This window comes from Mandrillus leucophaeus, unplaced genomic scaffold (assembly GCF_000951045.1).
Source record: "Mandrillus leucophaeus isolate KB7577 unplaced genomic scaffold, Mleu.le_1.0 Scaffold392, whole genome shotgun sequence".
Classification (NCBI taxonomy): Eukaryota; Metazoa; Chordata; class Mammalia; order Primates; family Cercopithecidae; genus Mandrillus; species Mandrillus leucophaeus.
This window is the reverse complement of record NW_012104165.1, coordinates 2,162,150-2,180,036: the sequence shown is the minus strand read 5'-3', so window position 1 is coordinate 2,180,036 and position 17,887 is coordinate 2,162,150. Positions and strand designations below refer to the sequence as shown.

The following is a 17,887-nucleotide window of genomic DNA, read 5'->3' as shown; positions in this document are numbered from 1 at the left end:
AAGTGTATATTTTATGATTACTATGAAAAAGGGGTTTTTTTAATTTCTATTTTTAGTTTAGATTCAGGGGGGTATATGGGCAGGTTTATTACAAGGGTGTATTGTGTGATGCTGAGGTTTGGGCTTATATTAATCCTGTCACCCAGACAGTGAATATAGTACATGATAGGAAGTTTTTCCGTCCTTGCTCCTCTCCTCCTCTCCTTCCTTTTGAAATCCCTAGTGTTTGTTGTTTCCATCTTTATGTCCATATGTACCCAAAATTTAGCTCCTTAAACTTTAAATCAAGTGAGAAGCTGTGATATTTGGTTTTCTATTTCTGCATTAATTTGCTAAGGATAATGGCCTCCAGCTGCACCCATGTTGCTTCAAAGGACATTATTTTGTTCTCTTTTATGGCTGTGTAGCATTCCATGTTGTATATATACCACATTTTATTTATCCAATCCACCATTAATGGGCACCTAGCTTGATTCCACGTCTTTGCAATTGTGAATAGTGCTGCAATGAACACGCGAGTGCATGTATATTTTGGGTAGAACAATTTATCTGGGGGCGGGGGGCACATACCCAGTGATGGAATTGCTGGGTTGAATGATAATTCTATTTTCAGGTCTTCGAGAAATTCCCAAACTACTTTCCATAGTGGCTGAACTAATTTACATTTCTACCAGCAGTATGTAAGTGTTCATTTTCTCTGCAGCCTCATCAATATCTGTCATTTTTTTACCTTTTAGTAATAGCCATTCTGACTGGTGCAAGATGGTATCTCATTGTGGTTTTGAGTGGCATTTCTCTAATGATTAGTGTTTGAGCATTTTTTTTATACATTTGTTAGCTGCTTTTATGTCTTCTTTTAAGAATTGTCTGTTCATGTTCTTTGCCTGTTCTTTAATGGGGTTATTTGTTTTTCTCTTGTTAATTTGTTTAGGTTCCTTATAGATTCTGGATATTACTCCTTTGTCAGATGCATAGTTTGCAAATATTTTCTCCCATTCTGTAAGTTGTCTGTTTATTCTGTTGATAGGTACTGTTGCTGTGCAGAAGCTCTTTGGTTTAATTAGGTTCCATTTGTCAATTTTTTATGTGTTGCAATTGCTTTTGAGGACTTGGTCATAAGTTCTTTGCCAAGGCCAATGTCCAGAAGGGTATTTCTGAGTTTTCTCCCAGGATTTTTATAGTTTGAGGCTTTACATTTAAGTCTTTAATCTTTCTTGAATTAATTTTTGCATATGGTGCTTGGTAAGGGTTAAGTTTCATCCCTCTGAATATAGTTAGCCAGTTTTCCTAGCACCATTTATGGAATAGGGAGTCCTTTCTGCATTACTTATTTTTGTTGACTTTGTTCAAGATCAGTTGGTTGTAGGTATGCTGCTTTATTTCTGGATTCTTTATTCCGTTCTGTTGGTCTAAGTGCCTATTTTTGTACAGTACCTTGCTGTTTTGATTACTGTAGACTTGTAGTATAGTTTGAAGTCCAGTAATGTGGTGCCTCCAGCTTTGTTCTTTTTGCTTAGGATTGTTATAGCTATTTGGTCTCTTTTTTTTGGTTCCACATAATTTTAGAATCGTTTTTTCTAGTTCTGTGTAAAATGGCATTGGTAATTTAATAGGAATAGTGTTGAAACTGTAGATTGCTTTAGGTGGTAAAATTTAAACATTTTAATTATGTTGTTGATTCTTCCAATCCATGAGCATGGAAGGTTTTTCCATTTGTTTGTGTCATCTGTGATTTCTTTCAGCAGTGCTTTGTAGTTCTTTTTGTGGAGATCGTTCACTTCCTTGGTTAGAAGTATTCCTAGATTTTGTGTGTGTGTGTGTGTGTGTGTGTGTGTGTGTGTTTTAAAGGGAATTACATTCTTGATTTGGCTCTCAGCTTGAATGTTATTGATGTATAGAAATGCTATTGATTGTTGTACATTGATTTTGTATCTTCAAACTTTACTGAAGTTGTTTTATCAGGTCTAGAAGCCTTTTGGAAGAGTCTTTGGGGTTTTCTAGTCATAGAATCATAGCATAATTTGACTTCCTCTTTTCCTATCTGAATGCTTTTTATTTCTCTCTCTTGCCTGATTTATCTGGCTAGGACTTCCAGTACTATGTTGAATAAGAGTAGTGTCAGAATCTTGTCTTATTCCAGTTCTTAAAGGGAATGCTTCCAGCTTTTACCTATTTGGTATGATGTTGGCTGTGGGACTGAAATAAATGGCTTTTATTATTTTGAAGTATGTTCCTTGGATACATAATTTATTGAGGGTTTTTAACATGAAGATGTGTTGGATTTTATCAAAAGGTTTTTCTGCAACTATTGAGAGAATCATACAGTTTGGGGAAAATAAGGCTTAAAATATTTGATTTCATAAGTTCACGAGAAGGTAAATAGGTAAATTGTTTTGGTTTTGTGTTTGCTTTTTTCCCCAAAGTATGCCAAAAATGTTTTCTGATATTTCAATAAATATCATTTACAATATTTCAGATACTTTGGTAAAATATATGGTCCACCAAAAAAAAATATAACAGAGCCAAGTTTTGTGGCACACACCAGTAATCCCAGTGACTGGAAAGACTGAAATGGGAGGATCTCTTGAGCCCAAGAGTTTGAAGCCAAAATGAGCCATGATCACACCACCACACTCCAGTCTGGGTAACAGAGACCCAAAAGTCAAAAGCCAAAAAAAAAAAAAAAGTCAAAAAATAGAAATGTAAAGGATAACATAAAAGCAGTCTCGGAAATCTCTTTCTTGTAGGAACATACTCTTTATCCAGGCTATTTGATGATCAATATCATTAAACTCTGATCTCCATCACCACATAAATGCATTAGCATTGTATTTCTTGAATATATCACCCTAGATAATCTTGACTGAATGGGATATTTAATATACACATCAGATATTGCTCTAACTGCTTTATAGTCAACAAACATTTATTGATCCCTGTTACATGCTAGACCACCTTCCAGGCACCAAGCAGCCACTGGAAGCTAAAATGACATCATCAAGGAATGCTGAGTGCAGCATTGTCACAGGGCTAACAGGTCCTGACCAGTTAGTTAGTCTACAGAAATACTGGAAGACAATGTCTGTAAAATCACATAGTAAGAAATCAACATCCACACGGGATGCTATTCCTAAAGAGAGAATGTTCCTATTTGGTGGGATGTTATATTTAAAAAAAAAAAGAAATCAGGAAAAAAAAAAAAAAAACAAGCAATGAACAAATAAACACTTTATATAATTTGGCTGATGAGCTTGTTTTCACAAAGAAAAGCAAGCTCCATTAGGTCAGGGACTTTCCTGTTTTGTCTTAGTTGTTTGCTATATTTCTATTGCTAATCAAATTTGCTGAATTGATTCATTCAGTTATGTGGCAAACAAGGGGGATCAGATCCGTATTCGTTTGGATCTTAGGTTTTAATTGTGGGGAGATACATTTTTAAAAAACAAAATTTAGAGTGATAAGTGCTACGAAAAACACAGGGAAATGTGATAGAGAATGGCTGGGGAGGAGGGATTTTAATTTAGATTAAGTAGTCAAGAAAGATCTCATTGAATAGATTATATCTGAAAAACGATTACAAACAAGGAGTTCAATCCGGGGCAGAATCTGCCAGGCCAATGAGATTCAATGCAAAGACCCTTTAACACCTGCAACCCTGGAATGACAAAGGCATGAGACCAATGGGAGAAGGAGGGAGGGATAAAAAGGAGCCAGGCATGGTGCATCTGATAGTTCTTGGTAAGGAGTGTGAATTTTATCCTAAGTGCATAGGAAGTCTAGAAAGATTTCAAACTGGTAAATGGAAACACTTGATTTGTGGTTTTGGTTTTCTTGGGTTTTTGTTGTTGTTGTTGTTTTGTTTTGTTTTGTTTGTTTTTTGTTTTGAGACGGAGTCTTGCTCTGTCGCCCAGGCTGGAGTGCAATGGTGCGATCTCGGCTCACCACAACCTCCGTCTCCCGAGTTCAAGCGATTCTCCTGTCTCAGCCTCTGGAGTAGCTGGGATTACAGGCATGCGCCACCACACCCGGCTAATTGTATATTGTTAGTAGAGACGGAGTTTCTCCATGTTTATCAGGCTGGTCTCGAACTCCTGACCTCAGGTGATACGCCCGCCTCGGCCTCCCAAAGTGCTGGGATTACAGGCGTGAGCCACCGCACCCGGCCAATGGGTGGTTTTTTTCAAAGAACGCTTTTGGTCGCCATATGGAGAATAGATTGAAAGGGAAATGGATTAAAGTAGAGAAACAAGATAGGAATACATTGGGTAATCCAGGAAAAATAGGCCCAGTTTGTTAGTCATTCTAGAAATGGAGACAAGTCAAGCTTGGAATCGTTCAAATTTTCAAGATGAGGGCAGGCTAGTAATTAAGGATAACTCCTTAATTACTGGTTTCTGGCTAGAAATAGGTAAGTGTTTATATCATTTACTACAATGAGGAAGACTGGAATTAGAGCAGACTCAGTGCAATCAAGAGTTCTATTTTAGCTATGTTTAGACTTATAATTTTGTGCATGAAATTAGGCAGCTGGAACTACCTATTTGATGCTCAATGTAGAAGACTGGAAATAGACACTTGAAAGCCATCAATATGTAGATGGGATTCAAAGCCTTAAAACTCTAAGATGGTATCTAGGGACACAGTATAAACAGAAAAGAATTGAGCCCTTGGCAAGGGCATAGGAATCTCAGGACAGTGTATTTCTAAAATTTCTACATACGCCAGCCAATACAGTTACTCTGATACGCAGCCAGTTGTGGAAGCACTGCTAATAACTTCACTTTAAATGACTTCCATAAGTAAAGGGCTAAAGTAAGCAAGGGAAAAAATGGTTAAATAAAAAGGAAACAGGAAAACATGTCTTGATTTATTCAAAGGGGAATGGAAAGGTCTTATATTAAAGTTTAAGGCACCAGCATCTGCTTTACAAGCTGGGTATATCCATTTCTTGATAACAAATGAAAACCTTTTTAAAAAATAATTCAAAAATCCAAAGGATTCCGCTATAATTTCTCCAGAGTAACAAACCCATGGATTTTAATCACAGAATAAGGAGCAAAGGACTAGAAAATCACTGTGTAGGAAAGTATTTAAACCAGAAATATGGGTGGGCATGACAATTTATATACATTTTTGTTTTTCAAATGAAAATCGAATATTTGCTTATGGTTGGATTGAAATTGTGAAATTAAATTATAACTTTGCAGTAGTTTTTAAAAGAAAAAGGAGAACTGTAGAAAACTTGACTAAATGGGAAGAGAAAAACACACAAGTGAAATTGAGTCTCTAGTCCATGAACAGTTTCAAGTATTCAGATATTTAGAATTTTGATAGACAAAAATGTACCATTAGTAGATGTTATGTTTCTTATCATCATTATTATAGCATTTATAAAGAATATATACACAAATGTATGTATATACTGTGTATATAGTATATATATTTATATATGTATTATATATAATCCTAAAGGAAGTGCTTATAAGGAGAGTATTTTTCCAGATGTTTTATGAAATATCAGCATAAATTTTCCCCAAATATTTTTGCAGCACACAAACACCCTGAACTGATTGAAATTGTAATAGTTAATACTTATTTGGATGCTTACTGTGTGCCAACCAGTATTGTAGTATTTACACATATTAAACTTGTTGAATCCTTATACTTGCCCTTTAAATTATGTATTATAGTATCCCCTATTATAGATAAGAAATCAGAGGCAACGAAGGTTAAGTAATTTTCCTGAGTTCACACATCTGATAACTCTAGCCACCAGGATTTCAGCCCAGAAAGTCTGGCACCACAATCTATCCATCTAACCATTACACTATACTATATCTCAAGTGTAAGATATGTTAACTATTATCATACAGAAGCAGATAGTTAAAATTATTTTATTGATCAGTAATGTCATCTACATTTGAACATGTATCAGGAGGCAGTCAATTCGTGCTTATGAATTTTATTAAAACCAATTATTGCTAATATGTAATTTTAATTTAAGGAAGCTGTTAAAACCTATGATTATAAGCCAACTCACAAAAACTTTCATAGTATATACTTACTCCAGAATTTAATGTGTAAATAGTGACCTCTGAGACAACAACAAAACGAATTGTCATAGACACTGAAGTATTTGAATCACCCCTCATGGTCACCAAAACAACTGAGCAAAAATATAAATCTTATGATCCTGGTCTTATTATTTAGAGCTTTGGGGATTAAACAGCTCTTTCAAATACAACTGTTTTGACCATGGGTATCAGACATAACCACTAGAGGTACCTTATTTAAATGATATCTGCTCAGAGCAAGTTTAGTTCCACAATCAATATTTGTGCTTTGAATGGTAAGATTATTCTATAGTTAAGTATAATTATAGTGTTGGAAATCTACATTATTTAAGAGTAAATTTTATTTATAAGACAATCACAACCTAAGAAAATATGAAAATACATTTTCTTATTTCCTTGTCCTATACTTTTCCTTCATATTAAATAACTTTTACATCTAGTAAACCTGCCCTAGTGAAATATTAGGGTACAGTCTAATTCTCCAAATGTTTCATTAGCTGGCATTTTCTATGACACTGTACTCTAGTAAAGTTAATTGGATGCAGTCCCAATGGTTTAGATAATCTTTTTGATTATCTGAGTCTTCAGGTAATATTAGGAAATTTTGCTCAATTCTGATTCTGAATTATCTGATTGCTTTTCATAATGTTTCTGTTTGGTCAAGACCTACTTGCAGGTTGATTTAAACGCAGAACAAGAAGTAAGAATTTGTGACAGGTTTCATCCTCTTACTTGAAGTCATATATTCAAGAAGGAGGAGTCCTGTTGAGAACCCCTACCCTAACACACTTTGGGAAAAGCAGAATTCGCCATGGCAACCGCAGGGAAACCATGAGAAATTTACAGCCCTGGAGAAAAAATGCTTCACCGGAATCTATTTTCCATAGTGTAGACTCTACAAAAGTCGAGAAGTAGAATGGCAGAAGAACTCTCTCTGGATCACAGTAATGTTCATCCTTAATCTCTTGGAGAAACAGTATGTCCGGGTTGGTAAAACAATTTGTAGAAAGTAGAAGAAAAGGAACTTAGATCTGTATGGGCTGGTTTTATTTCGGAAGTCTGAGAATAAATATTGTAAATCTCTGCAGAGAAATTCTCCTTATCTAGATTGTGAAAGAAACATTAAATGTATTCTTTATTATAAGAGGAGGACATGAAGCTATTTCTTAATTTGTGATATCAAACATTTTGATCCAGCAGAAACAAAAGCGAGAAATATAGATTAAATTGAAAATGAAGAAGTCAGATACTTTTTTTAAATTTTGTTTTGTTTTGTTTTTTAATGCCGTCTGTGAAACCTGTTGGTGAAATACTTTATTCTTGAAGGTTGTGGAGCCCTAAAGGACTCAGATTTTATTTATCCATTTCTAAATCTCATATTGTGCATGAAAATTTATTTGAAGATTTTTCTATGTCACTTTTTAATAGGCAGAAGGAGGATATTTATTCTTTCCTGAGTTAATCTTTACAGACTATAGTAATAATGAAAATAGTTAAGAAATTAACAGCATAATGTTGATTGTGATTTTAAAAGAATTTTCAGGTTCAGGTTTTTATATAATTTTAACTGAAGCCCTGCTTTATTCAGAAGTTAGGCACAATTATATACATCAACGAGGCTGTTAATATAAATAAGTATTAATTATTCATGCCCCTGCTCAGACATTATGGAACTTTAATGGAGTGTGACAGCTTGAAATATCTTTCAGAGAATTATTTTTCTTTCTATCCAATTTGATCAATGGCAGAACTCAGAATCAAATCATAATTTTTGAAAAGCTAATGCTAAGGAAATCACAAAATGATTTTCTCAAAACGGCTATTTCAACCACTATCTCCAGTTAGTCTCATAAATGTATCCGCTTTTGAATCATGGCCACAGTTGGAAGTAATTTCTTAATAATATTCAAAAAAAATTTGAAATGGCATAACAAACAAAAAAAGCACAACTTTTTGTACTACATCTAGATAAAGAGAGAAAGAAGCACCAGTTTGATATTTACCTGGGTTTTGTTTGTTTTTGAGACAGGATCTTGCTCCAGCACCCAGGGTGGAGTGCAGTGGTGCAATCATAGCTCACTGCAACCTCCACCTCCTGGGCTCAAGTGATCCTCCTGCCTCAGTCTCCTGAGTAGCTGGGACTATAGGAGCATGCCACCACACCTGGCTAATGGCTGTTATTTTTTAACCAAATGTTTTATTTTAGCTTTTTGACCACTTTATTGAAGTATGACTGACATACAAAAGCAGTATACATTTAACGTAAACAACTTAATGAGTTTGAAGGTGAGTATATACCTGTGAAACCATCACCATAATCTATGCCATATATACATCCATCATCTCCAACAGTTCCTCCCACCTTCTTTATTGTGTTTGTGTATGTGTGTGTGTGTGATAAGAACACTTAACATAAGATCTACCCTCCTCGCAAAATTTTAAGTATACAATATAGTATTCCTTAAATGTAGTGGAAAGCGGCTGACAAGTTTTAAGGAGATGGATGACATGATTTTATCAAATGTTATAACAATGTAAAGGCATAAGACTGGATTCAAGGACTGGATGCAAGACTATTGCCAGAATCTAGAAAAGAAATCATAGTGGTTTGGATTAGGGTAGTGGTGGTAGGGATTTTTTAAAGTGAAAGGATAATTAGCATATATTTTTGCATCCAAATTTACCAGTTTTGGTGATAAGTAAGGTGTTAAGGATGAGAAAGACAAAGCGTCCAAGGGTAAATACCAGATGTCCTACAAAACAAAGTAGAAGATCCAAGGTGTTTAGTCACTAAGATATGAAAAAAGAGGAACAATCTTTCCTCATTCTTTTGTAAGTTATATTTTTAATGAACAAACAATAATCATATATGTTTATGGGGTACCATATAATGTTTTAATACATGTTTATAATGTATAATGATTAAATCAGGCTAATTAACAAACCCATCACCTAACATACTTATTTTTTGTGGTGAAAACACTTAAAATCTGCTCTTAGTAATTTTGAGATCATGCACTATTGTTTATTGTAGTCACCATTCTGTGAGATCACTAAAGCTGGTTCCTTTTTTCTAACTGAAACTTAGTGCCCTTGATCAACATCTCCCCTTTTCCTATCCATCTCCTGCCCCTACTCTCTACTTCTATGAGTTCAACTTTTTTGGATTCCATATATAAATGAAATAATGCAGTATTTGTCTTTCAGCTTACTTCAGTTAACATAATGTCCCCAGGTTCATCTTCCAGTTTATCACATCTTTTCCTCATCCTACCATTAGCCCAGTACTTAAATTTTACGGGTGAATTTACTGATCAAATAAAAGAATATGTTCATTTTATCAGGCTAACTAGCTTACAAAGAATCATAGGGTCATTTTAGAACCAGCATCTATTTCAAACTTTCAAATCTACACGTGAGATAATTCAGACCTCAAGTTTAAAAGTGAACTCCCCATGGTCACCTGGATTTTTTTTTAAAATTTAATATTAAATTCATTGCCATAAAAGAATCTATGACAAATAGCAGATTTCTTGGCTGTAATTTTTACTTTTATCCATTAAATTTTTTCAATTAGTAACATAAATTATCTCCCTTTGTTTAGTTCTATATTTTATTAAATTATTTAGATAGTTCATGTTGACAAATTGTTTCTTCCTCTTTTCCTTTTCTTCTTCCTCTCCCTCCTCCTCCTCCTCCTCTACCTCTTCTTCCTTCTTCTTCCTTCTCCTTATCCTCGCATCATCATCTACCTCCTCCTCCTTTTCTCACTCTAGGATTTAGACATTGAAGGACTATGGACCAAAGGAATTATAGTTCTTTACATGGTTTTATTCTGCTTGGCTTCTCTGACCATCCAAAAATGGAGATGATCCTGTCAGGAGTTGTCGCCATCTTCTACTTAATTACATTTGTGGGTAACACAGCCATCATTCTTGCATCTCTCCTGGATTCCCAGCTTCATACACCAATGTACTTTTTCCTCAGAAATTTATCTTTCCTAGATCTATGTTTCACAACCAGCATCATCCCTCAGATGCTGGTCAACTTGTGGGGACCTGATAAGACCATCAGTTATGTGGGCTGTATCATCCAACTCTATGTTTACATGTGGTTGGGCTCAATTGAGTGCCTTCTCCTGGCTGTTATGTCCTATGATCGTTTTACAGCTATATGTAAGCCTTTGCATTATTTTGTAATCATGAACCCATATCTATGTCTAAAGATGATTATCATGGTCTGGAGTATTAGTATGGCCAATTCTGTAGTACTATGTACCCTCACTCTGAATTTGCCCACATGTGGAAACAACCTTCTGGATCATTTCTTGTGTGAGTTGCCAGCTCTGGTCAAGATAGCTTGTGTAGACACCACAACAGTTGAAATGTCTGTTTTCACTTTAGGCATTATAATTGTCCTCACACCTCTCATCCTTATTCTTATATCCTATGGCTACATTGCCAAAGCTGTGCTGAGAATGAAGTCAAAAGCAGGCCAGAGAAAAGCAATGAATACCTGTGGATCTCATCTTACTGTAGTGTCTATATTTTATGGAACTATTATCTACATGTACCTGCAACCAGGTAACAGTGCTTCCAAATACCAGGGCAAGTTCCTCACCCTCTTTTACACCATCGTCACTCCAAGTCTCAACCCGCTCATTTACACCTTAAGAAATAAGGACATGAAGGATGCCCTGAAGAAACTGATGAGATTTCACCACAAATCTACAAAAATAAAGAGAAATTGCAAGTCATAGAAAAAGACTAGAGTGAATAAGGCAATTAAATATGTTTTCTAATTTTCTTTAATTTTTACAAAATTCCTACATCATAGAGATCAATAAATATAATTATTATATACAAACATTTTGTAGATGCAAACAAAATTACAACCATTCTACTTAGCTCCTTTATGTCCCTGATCATTGGTATATCATCAGAGAAAACAGATCATTAGAAATTTTATTTTTGCTTGAAATATAACACAAATGGGATATAAACATAAATGTGAATGCATTTAATTTATTCTAAAACCCCATAGCAACTGTTTTGGCTATCTAGTTTTGTATTTTCAATGTTAATCCTTGCCTCTTCCAAAATATGGACCTGAGTAAAAGGCTTCATATGCATTATGGTGTGTATATTAAGTAATATACAAATAATGTTCATTCTTTTGGAGCTTGAGAAAAAATATATATATACACAATAATGATTTTGTACACCCAATCTTTTGTAATGCCACCCAAATATTTATTTGTGTTTGATGCAAACAGTGCAGTTTATAAGACAATAGTCATAAGCCCCATTTAAAACAATTCACTTTTTTTTCAATGAAATTTCAAATCGATATCTTGAGTAAAGGGTCTTTGTTACTTAAGTCTATTACTACTCTATCATAATACAAGGAAGCCACAAATTAAAGGGTTTTAAAGGTCATGACACAGTCTTATCCATTTATCTTTCATTCATGAAATATTTATTCCATGATTGTCTCAACTTAATGGAAAGATAACATGATTAGTTTGAAACCAGTTAGGCTTTTGACATACATCTGTGGAATTGGGGAATTTATGTGAATTTTTAGAAATGTGGTAATGTTTATATGTAGTGGAATTTCATAAAAGAATAAATCTTTTTATTTCTATTTATCATAATATAATATTTAGCTTTTATGGGACAATGTGATTACTTTTTAAACTTTTATTTCTGCCATGATCTGATACCTTTCTCTAAAAGTACCCATTATTTAATAATAGTGGTCAATTTAGATAGATTTAGAAAGATACATTGCTAGAATCTAAAAATATGTATTTTCTCATCCATCATGTCATCTTTAATGATGAGGAGCACAGCACCAGAATTTTGAGTTGTCCCTTTCTTTGGTGTACCACTGGTTTTCACAACGTCAATGATATGTAAGATCAGTAGAGATGGGAATTACGCCTTTCCTTTGTGAAGGAGGAGAGGGGATCTTTGAGCTGGAAAGAGAACCTGTCTAACCCCTCAACCTGGCATTTCCTCAAGAAAATGCTAGGGAAGAAAACAAAGGGACAAGGAGGATCTAGAAGTTTATTTCCTTAAAACTAACTTTATAACCCTACAAAAGTCTCTGCATCCCAGAGCGTGTCCTCCTGTTGAAGCCCATTGTCTTAGACTATGGTTCTCTTAACAAGCCATGCAAATCTCTATGAAGGTTCAAATTGCATGGTTTTGTAACCATTATTTATAGAACTGATAAGCCTCTAGCCAATGTAATTATAAGTTCCTTGAAAGCATAATTTTGTATAGCTCTTTCTCAATTCACCATCATATAATAGGGTTCCATGACTCTTAGTAGGCATTGAATATTTTTAACAATTTGGATGAATTTTTCAGTGTTCATTCAAATGTTTGTAAACAGAGCAAAAATCATCTTGTTATCATTTTTAACTAAAAAACAATACAAAAATATGAGTTAAGCAGAATATCCCAAGCCTTCAAAAACATGTCCTAGAAAATTTCAGAATGTCTTACCTTGACCTGCATCATAATGATGCTTAATTACTGTGGTGGAGCACCAGTCTCAAAGCGTTTAACAACATTCAGAAACTAAGTCAGCTCTCTTAGATATTATATCCATAAATCATCTCTTACTTATCACATTTATCTTTTTCTAAGGTTAGCCCTTTGCCAGGGCAGGAAAATGTTTCTGCCACTCACAAAATGCCCAGTAAAAAGGTAATTTTCAAAACCACATATGCCTAGTGTCGGAAAAATGCAATATAATACAATCAAGTTTATTGCATATTTCCTTTTCATATGGACATCTCCAGATTCTTCCACAAGAAGTTCCACTCTGATTGGTCCCAATTAATCACAACGTGGTAGATACTGACTGGTTCAGACATGGAAATTCATAATGATTTATGATTAAAGATAAAAGTAACCCTTCTAACTGAGTCAACCATCACAACTTGGGGAGTGGTGGACTAAGGAAACCATAGCAGAAAATGGACATAATGACTCCCCTCAGTGCAAGTAAATGGCTAATTCTTTCAATACTTCTCTTCTTTAGAAGACTGTAATCTAAAAAATACATTATTCAAATTCAGAGAATCACAAATATCTTGAGAAAATGAAATGCCATTTTTACTATAACTGTTTACATTCATAACAGTTCTTAATTTTCTCTCACTTCTTAAACAAAAATCTATCATAAATGGGTTCAAGTTGAAGCTGCTATGATACGCAATTGTCATATAGTGATGAATTTTAAGGTACAGGAAGTACTAGAGGTCAAATACATACACATGCACATATTATCTAATTCTAATCCCATAATTTTAATTGATGTGTTTGAGTATCTTTGCAAGTACATATATTTACCTACTTTACAATGAATATATTTTTAAGAAATGTATTGACATGTATTATAGAAGTATGTTGCATAAAAATGATATGGCATATCAAATTTTCAAACACATAAAAACTAAGCTAATTATTAGTTGGTAACTTTTTTCAAGCAATATCTGGGTATAGATGCTGATCATTTATAATTCTAAACATGTACCCAACTTACTGAAGTACATTGATTCACTTTATCACTTTTATAGATACCAGTTCATCCAGGTTTCTGGCATTTCTGATATTGTTTTTTGTATTAATACATAAGTTAACTTTTAAAACTCCATCTACTTTCTGAAGAAATTGTGATACTCTTCATTGCATTTCTGGAAATTATTTTCTATGGGAGAAGGATTTTATTATTTTTGAAGATTTTTGTTTAAAATACTGCTCCTGATACATTTTTAACCTCCTCTCACAGTTGAGTCCCTGTGGTCACTGTCCTCACCAATTTCTACTATGAGAAACAGCTTCTTGTCCGCTTAAAGACTATTTCTTGTCCTCTTACCAGGGAACCAAGTCTATGTTCTTTTATTCTCTAAAATACCACAAACAAATGGGGGATGCACGTAGTAGGATTTTCATAAAGAACTGGGAATAATAAAGGAGGATTACACTGCAGGATAAAAAGGAAAACATTGCCTAATGAATATTTGACTTCTTAAAATTCCTTAGCAATCCCTACCACAGAGCTTTGCTCTCTGGGTGTGTCTGTTTCTTTTAGGTCCCCCTTGCTCCACGTTTTGGAAGATCTTATTTACTTTTGGCCCCAACTTCTATTCCAATTTGTCTTTGTCTCTGACCTAGGACCTCTGATTCTTTCAACTGTAGTGTCTGTGAAGGAATGATGTCACTATCACTTAGTAATATTTGTCTGGCTCTATCTTCTATAAACACTAGAATAAGGGGTAAAGATACATTCACCTTGCATTAGAAAACAGTTAGAATTTGTTGTTTTAAGTAAAAGAACGCCTTGTCTTCTTCCGCTGCTGCTGCTCCATTCCTCAGAACACAGATGCAATTAAAACAATTCCAATCTTCTATTTTTCCCCATTACATCCCTTAACTAAAGAGTGTACAAGTTTGATCCATGTGATTATAAGGAGCACATATTTGGTGTTATTACTAAGAAGCTTTCTGTATTAATAACGCATATTTTTAGCTCACACTTTTAGAATTTAATTTATACAAACCTTTCCTACAATTCAGTGATTTATCTTTATTTTGATGTCTTGAATAGAAGTGACCAAGTTTATGTTTCAATGAATAAAATTTTGAAATCAAAACATAATACACTTTTTGAAACTATCTAGGTGGAGAAGTAACATGGAAAGGATTTTTTAAAAAGAAGCTACTTCCATGTCCTGAAAACCTGGAGTAATATTTAATGTAGAGTAATTGTGGAGAAAATTTTCTAGTACCAATAAGTACCCATTTATGACTATGTGGGTCCATTCCCAACACTGAAGCAATTCCAGTACCTGTTTTCACTATTTGTACTCCCAAATTCCAAATCACTGTGTAGAAATTAATTCTACTAGGCAATTAACTCTAGGTCAATTTTATCTTCTTTAAAGTTAGTTGGATGGAAATGTTCCTTGGTAGTTCTTTTTATTTATGTTCTATTACCAATCTCATTATGCTTCATAGACAAGTTTCTTCAGAGAAAAACTTTGTCATGATAACTGTAGTATACTTTAAAACACTTTGTCAGGCAATTGATATAAGTGCATTTATTCATTCAAATATTACATTCTATGGACATGAGTGGCTCTAATCAGTAAATGTACACTATTAGATGGGGAAGTCAACTAGCATTTAATCAGAAAGGCTGCCCTCCAAGGCAGCTACCACAAACCCTTCAGTTATCCACCTTTTGGTCAACATCTGATACCTAGCCAACTCACATAATAATTGAGGTTTAAATCCGTTATCATCCTGAAATTAATGGCACCAAATATATAAGGGTTATCTAACATATTTTAGAAACATTCTCTATTCTTATATGAAGGGCATAAGAACCTAGCCAGATATGTAGCCTAAACTTTAGGGGTAGTGCCCAAGACTTGTTCCCTAAATGGGCCTGTGTCCAGCCATGGATAAGTTCCACTTTCTCGATGTTGACATGAAAGTAAAACCCTACCACTGTTATCTTATCTTCTTCAAATACACCTTTTATACAAGATAGTATTGGAGTATCTTAAAGGACAGAGAGTTGTGGATTTATTAAATTTACAGAGCAGATGACATAAGCTGTCTTATGCTAATGTCTGGTTAACGAATCTCTATATGCATGGCAGAATTTGATCAGAGTCACTTTCATCATAACTGGGACATAAGATTATGGTGGTAAATGCTAACCATATGCCCACCTCGCCTTTTTTAGGCACCATGATTAACTACCAAAAATGACCCTGGTGTTGAACATGACCAAATTGGGTTAGGCTAGTTCAAAACACACTCTATTTCTCTCATTACACACTATTCATTACTTCTTAATTTGTTGCACCTTGCTTTTAGTCCCTCTGAACTAAAATGTTTAAGAGCAAATATCAACAAGAGTTTCCACTGTTGTTTTACATTAGCTGAAAGATACAAGTATATCCCCCAAAAAAATAAGAAGAAAGAAAACTATCATTATTTTAAGATAACAGAATCCACTCCATTTTTAATACAAAAAATAAATAAGGAAGTTGTTAGAAATCCCTATAGATTCAGTGAAAAAGAAATATACAAAATAAACATTTAAAATCTTCTGCACGGCAAAAGAAACTACCAACAGATTACACAGACAACCTACAAAATAGGAGAAAATATTTGCAAATTAAGCATACAACAAAGGTCTAATATCCAGAAACTATAAGAAATTTAAACAAATCAACAAGCAAAAACAACCCCATTTAAAAATGAGCAAAGGACATGAACCGACACTTCTCAAAAGAAGACATACACATGGCCAAAAAGCATATGAAAACATGCTCAATATCACTAATAGTTAGGGAAATGCAAATCAAAACCACAATGAAATCTCACACCAGTCAGAATGGACATTATTAAAAAGTCAAAAAATGACAGCGAGGTTGCAGAGAAAATGGAATACTTATATACTGCTGGTGGGAATTTAAATTAGTTCAGCCACTGCGGAAAACAGTTTAGAGATTTCTCAAGGAACTCAGAACTACCATTTTACATAACAATCCCATTACTGGGTATATACCCAAAGAAATAAAAATTGTTTTACCAAAAAGACACATGCACTCGCATGTTCATCACAGCACTATTCACAATAGCAAAGACATAGAATCAACCTAGATACCCATCAGTGGCGGACTAGATAAAGAAAATGTGGCATATATACACAACAGAATACTACGCAACCATAAAAAGAATAAAATCATGTCCTTTGCAAGTGCATGGATGGCAGCTGGAGACCATTATCTTAAGTGAATTAATGAAAAAGAGAAAACCAAATGTCACATGTTCTCACTTATAAGTATGAGCTAAACACTGAGTACACATGGACACAAAGAGAACAATAGACATCTGGACCTACCTGAGGGTGGCGGGAGGAAGGAGGGTGAGGGTTGAAAAACTACTGAGTGGGTACTATGCTCACTATCTGGGTGACAAAATCATTTGAACACCAAACCTTACCAAAACACAATTTACTCAAGTAACAAACCTGCATATGCACCCCTAAACCTAAAATAAAAGTTAAAAAAGAAAAAAAAATTAATTTAAAATATATAACTCTAACAACAATAAGCAATGAGCAATTAAATAAAATGATATCAATAAAGATAAACTTAACAAGATATGTTGAACATTTTTAAAGTATTTTAATCTTTACCGAGCAAAAGGGAAAAACAAAATGCCACATTCTTCAAAAAAAAACTATTTTAAATATAAATTTAAATGCAGACATTTCCAATAATTGTCTGCATTGTGTTTGGATTGTAACAAATTGATTTCAAGATTTATTTGATCAAATTACAGCTTAGAAGAGTCAAACCATTTTCATAAACGAATAATAAGCAAGGATTTGCTCTGGTCAGCACTGAAATACTATCCAATATTACTAAGAGTTTGATTTGGGGTCAGGAGCAGTGGTTCCTGCCTGTAATCCCAACATTTTGGGAGGCCTAGGCAGGAGGATAGTTTGAACTCAGGAGTTGGAGACCAGCCTAGGCAACAGAGTGAGATCCTTGTCTCCACAAAAAAAATCAAAAAAATAGCCGGGCGTGGTGGCCCGTGCCTGCAGTCCCAGCTACTCGGGAGGCTGTAGTGGGAAGACTACTTGAGCCTGGGAGGTCGAGGCTGCAGTGGACAGAGATTGTGCCACTGCACTCCAGTCCGGGTGACAGAGTGAGGCTCTGTCTCAGAAAAACCAAAAGAATTTGATTTGCAGATGATTGAAACAACATTGCC

The 17,887-nt window shown here is 34.4% G+C and overlaps 1 protein-coding gene across 1 annotated transcript; it reads left to right on the top strand.

Annotated features, from left to right (window-relative positions):
- The first annotated feature begins 9,870 nt into the window (after nt 1-9,870).
- On the top strand, nt 9,871-10,833 carry LOC105547615 (olfactory receptor 2W1). The gene has a single exon (XM_011991279.1). The coding sequence runs from the start codon at nt 9,871-9,873 to the stop codon at nt 10,831-10,833; it is 963 nt and encodes a 320-aa protein (XP_011846669.1).
- The last annotated feature ends 7,054 nt before the right edge of the window (nt 10,834-17,887 follow it).

Coding starts and splice junctions, on each gene's coding strand:
- LOC105547615 (XM_011991279.1), top strand. CDS start 9,871: ATGGACCAAAGGAATTATAGTTCTTTACATGGTTTTATTCTGCTTGGC.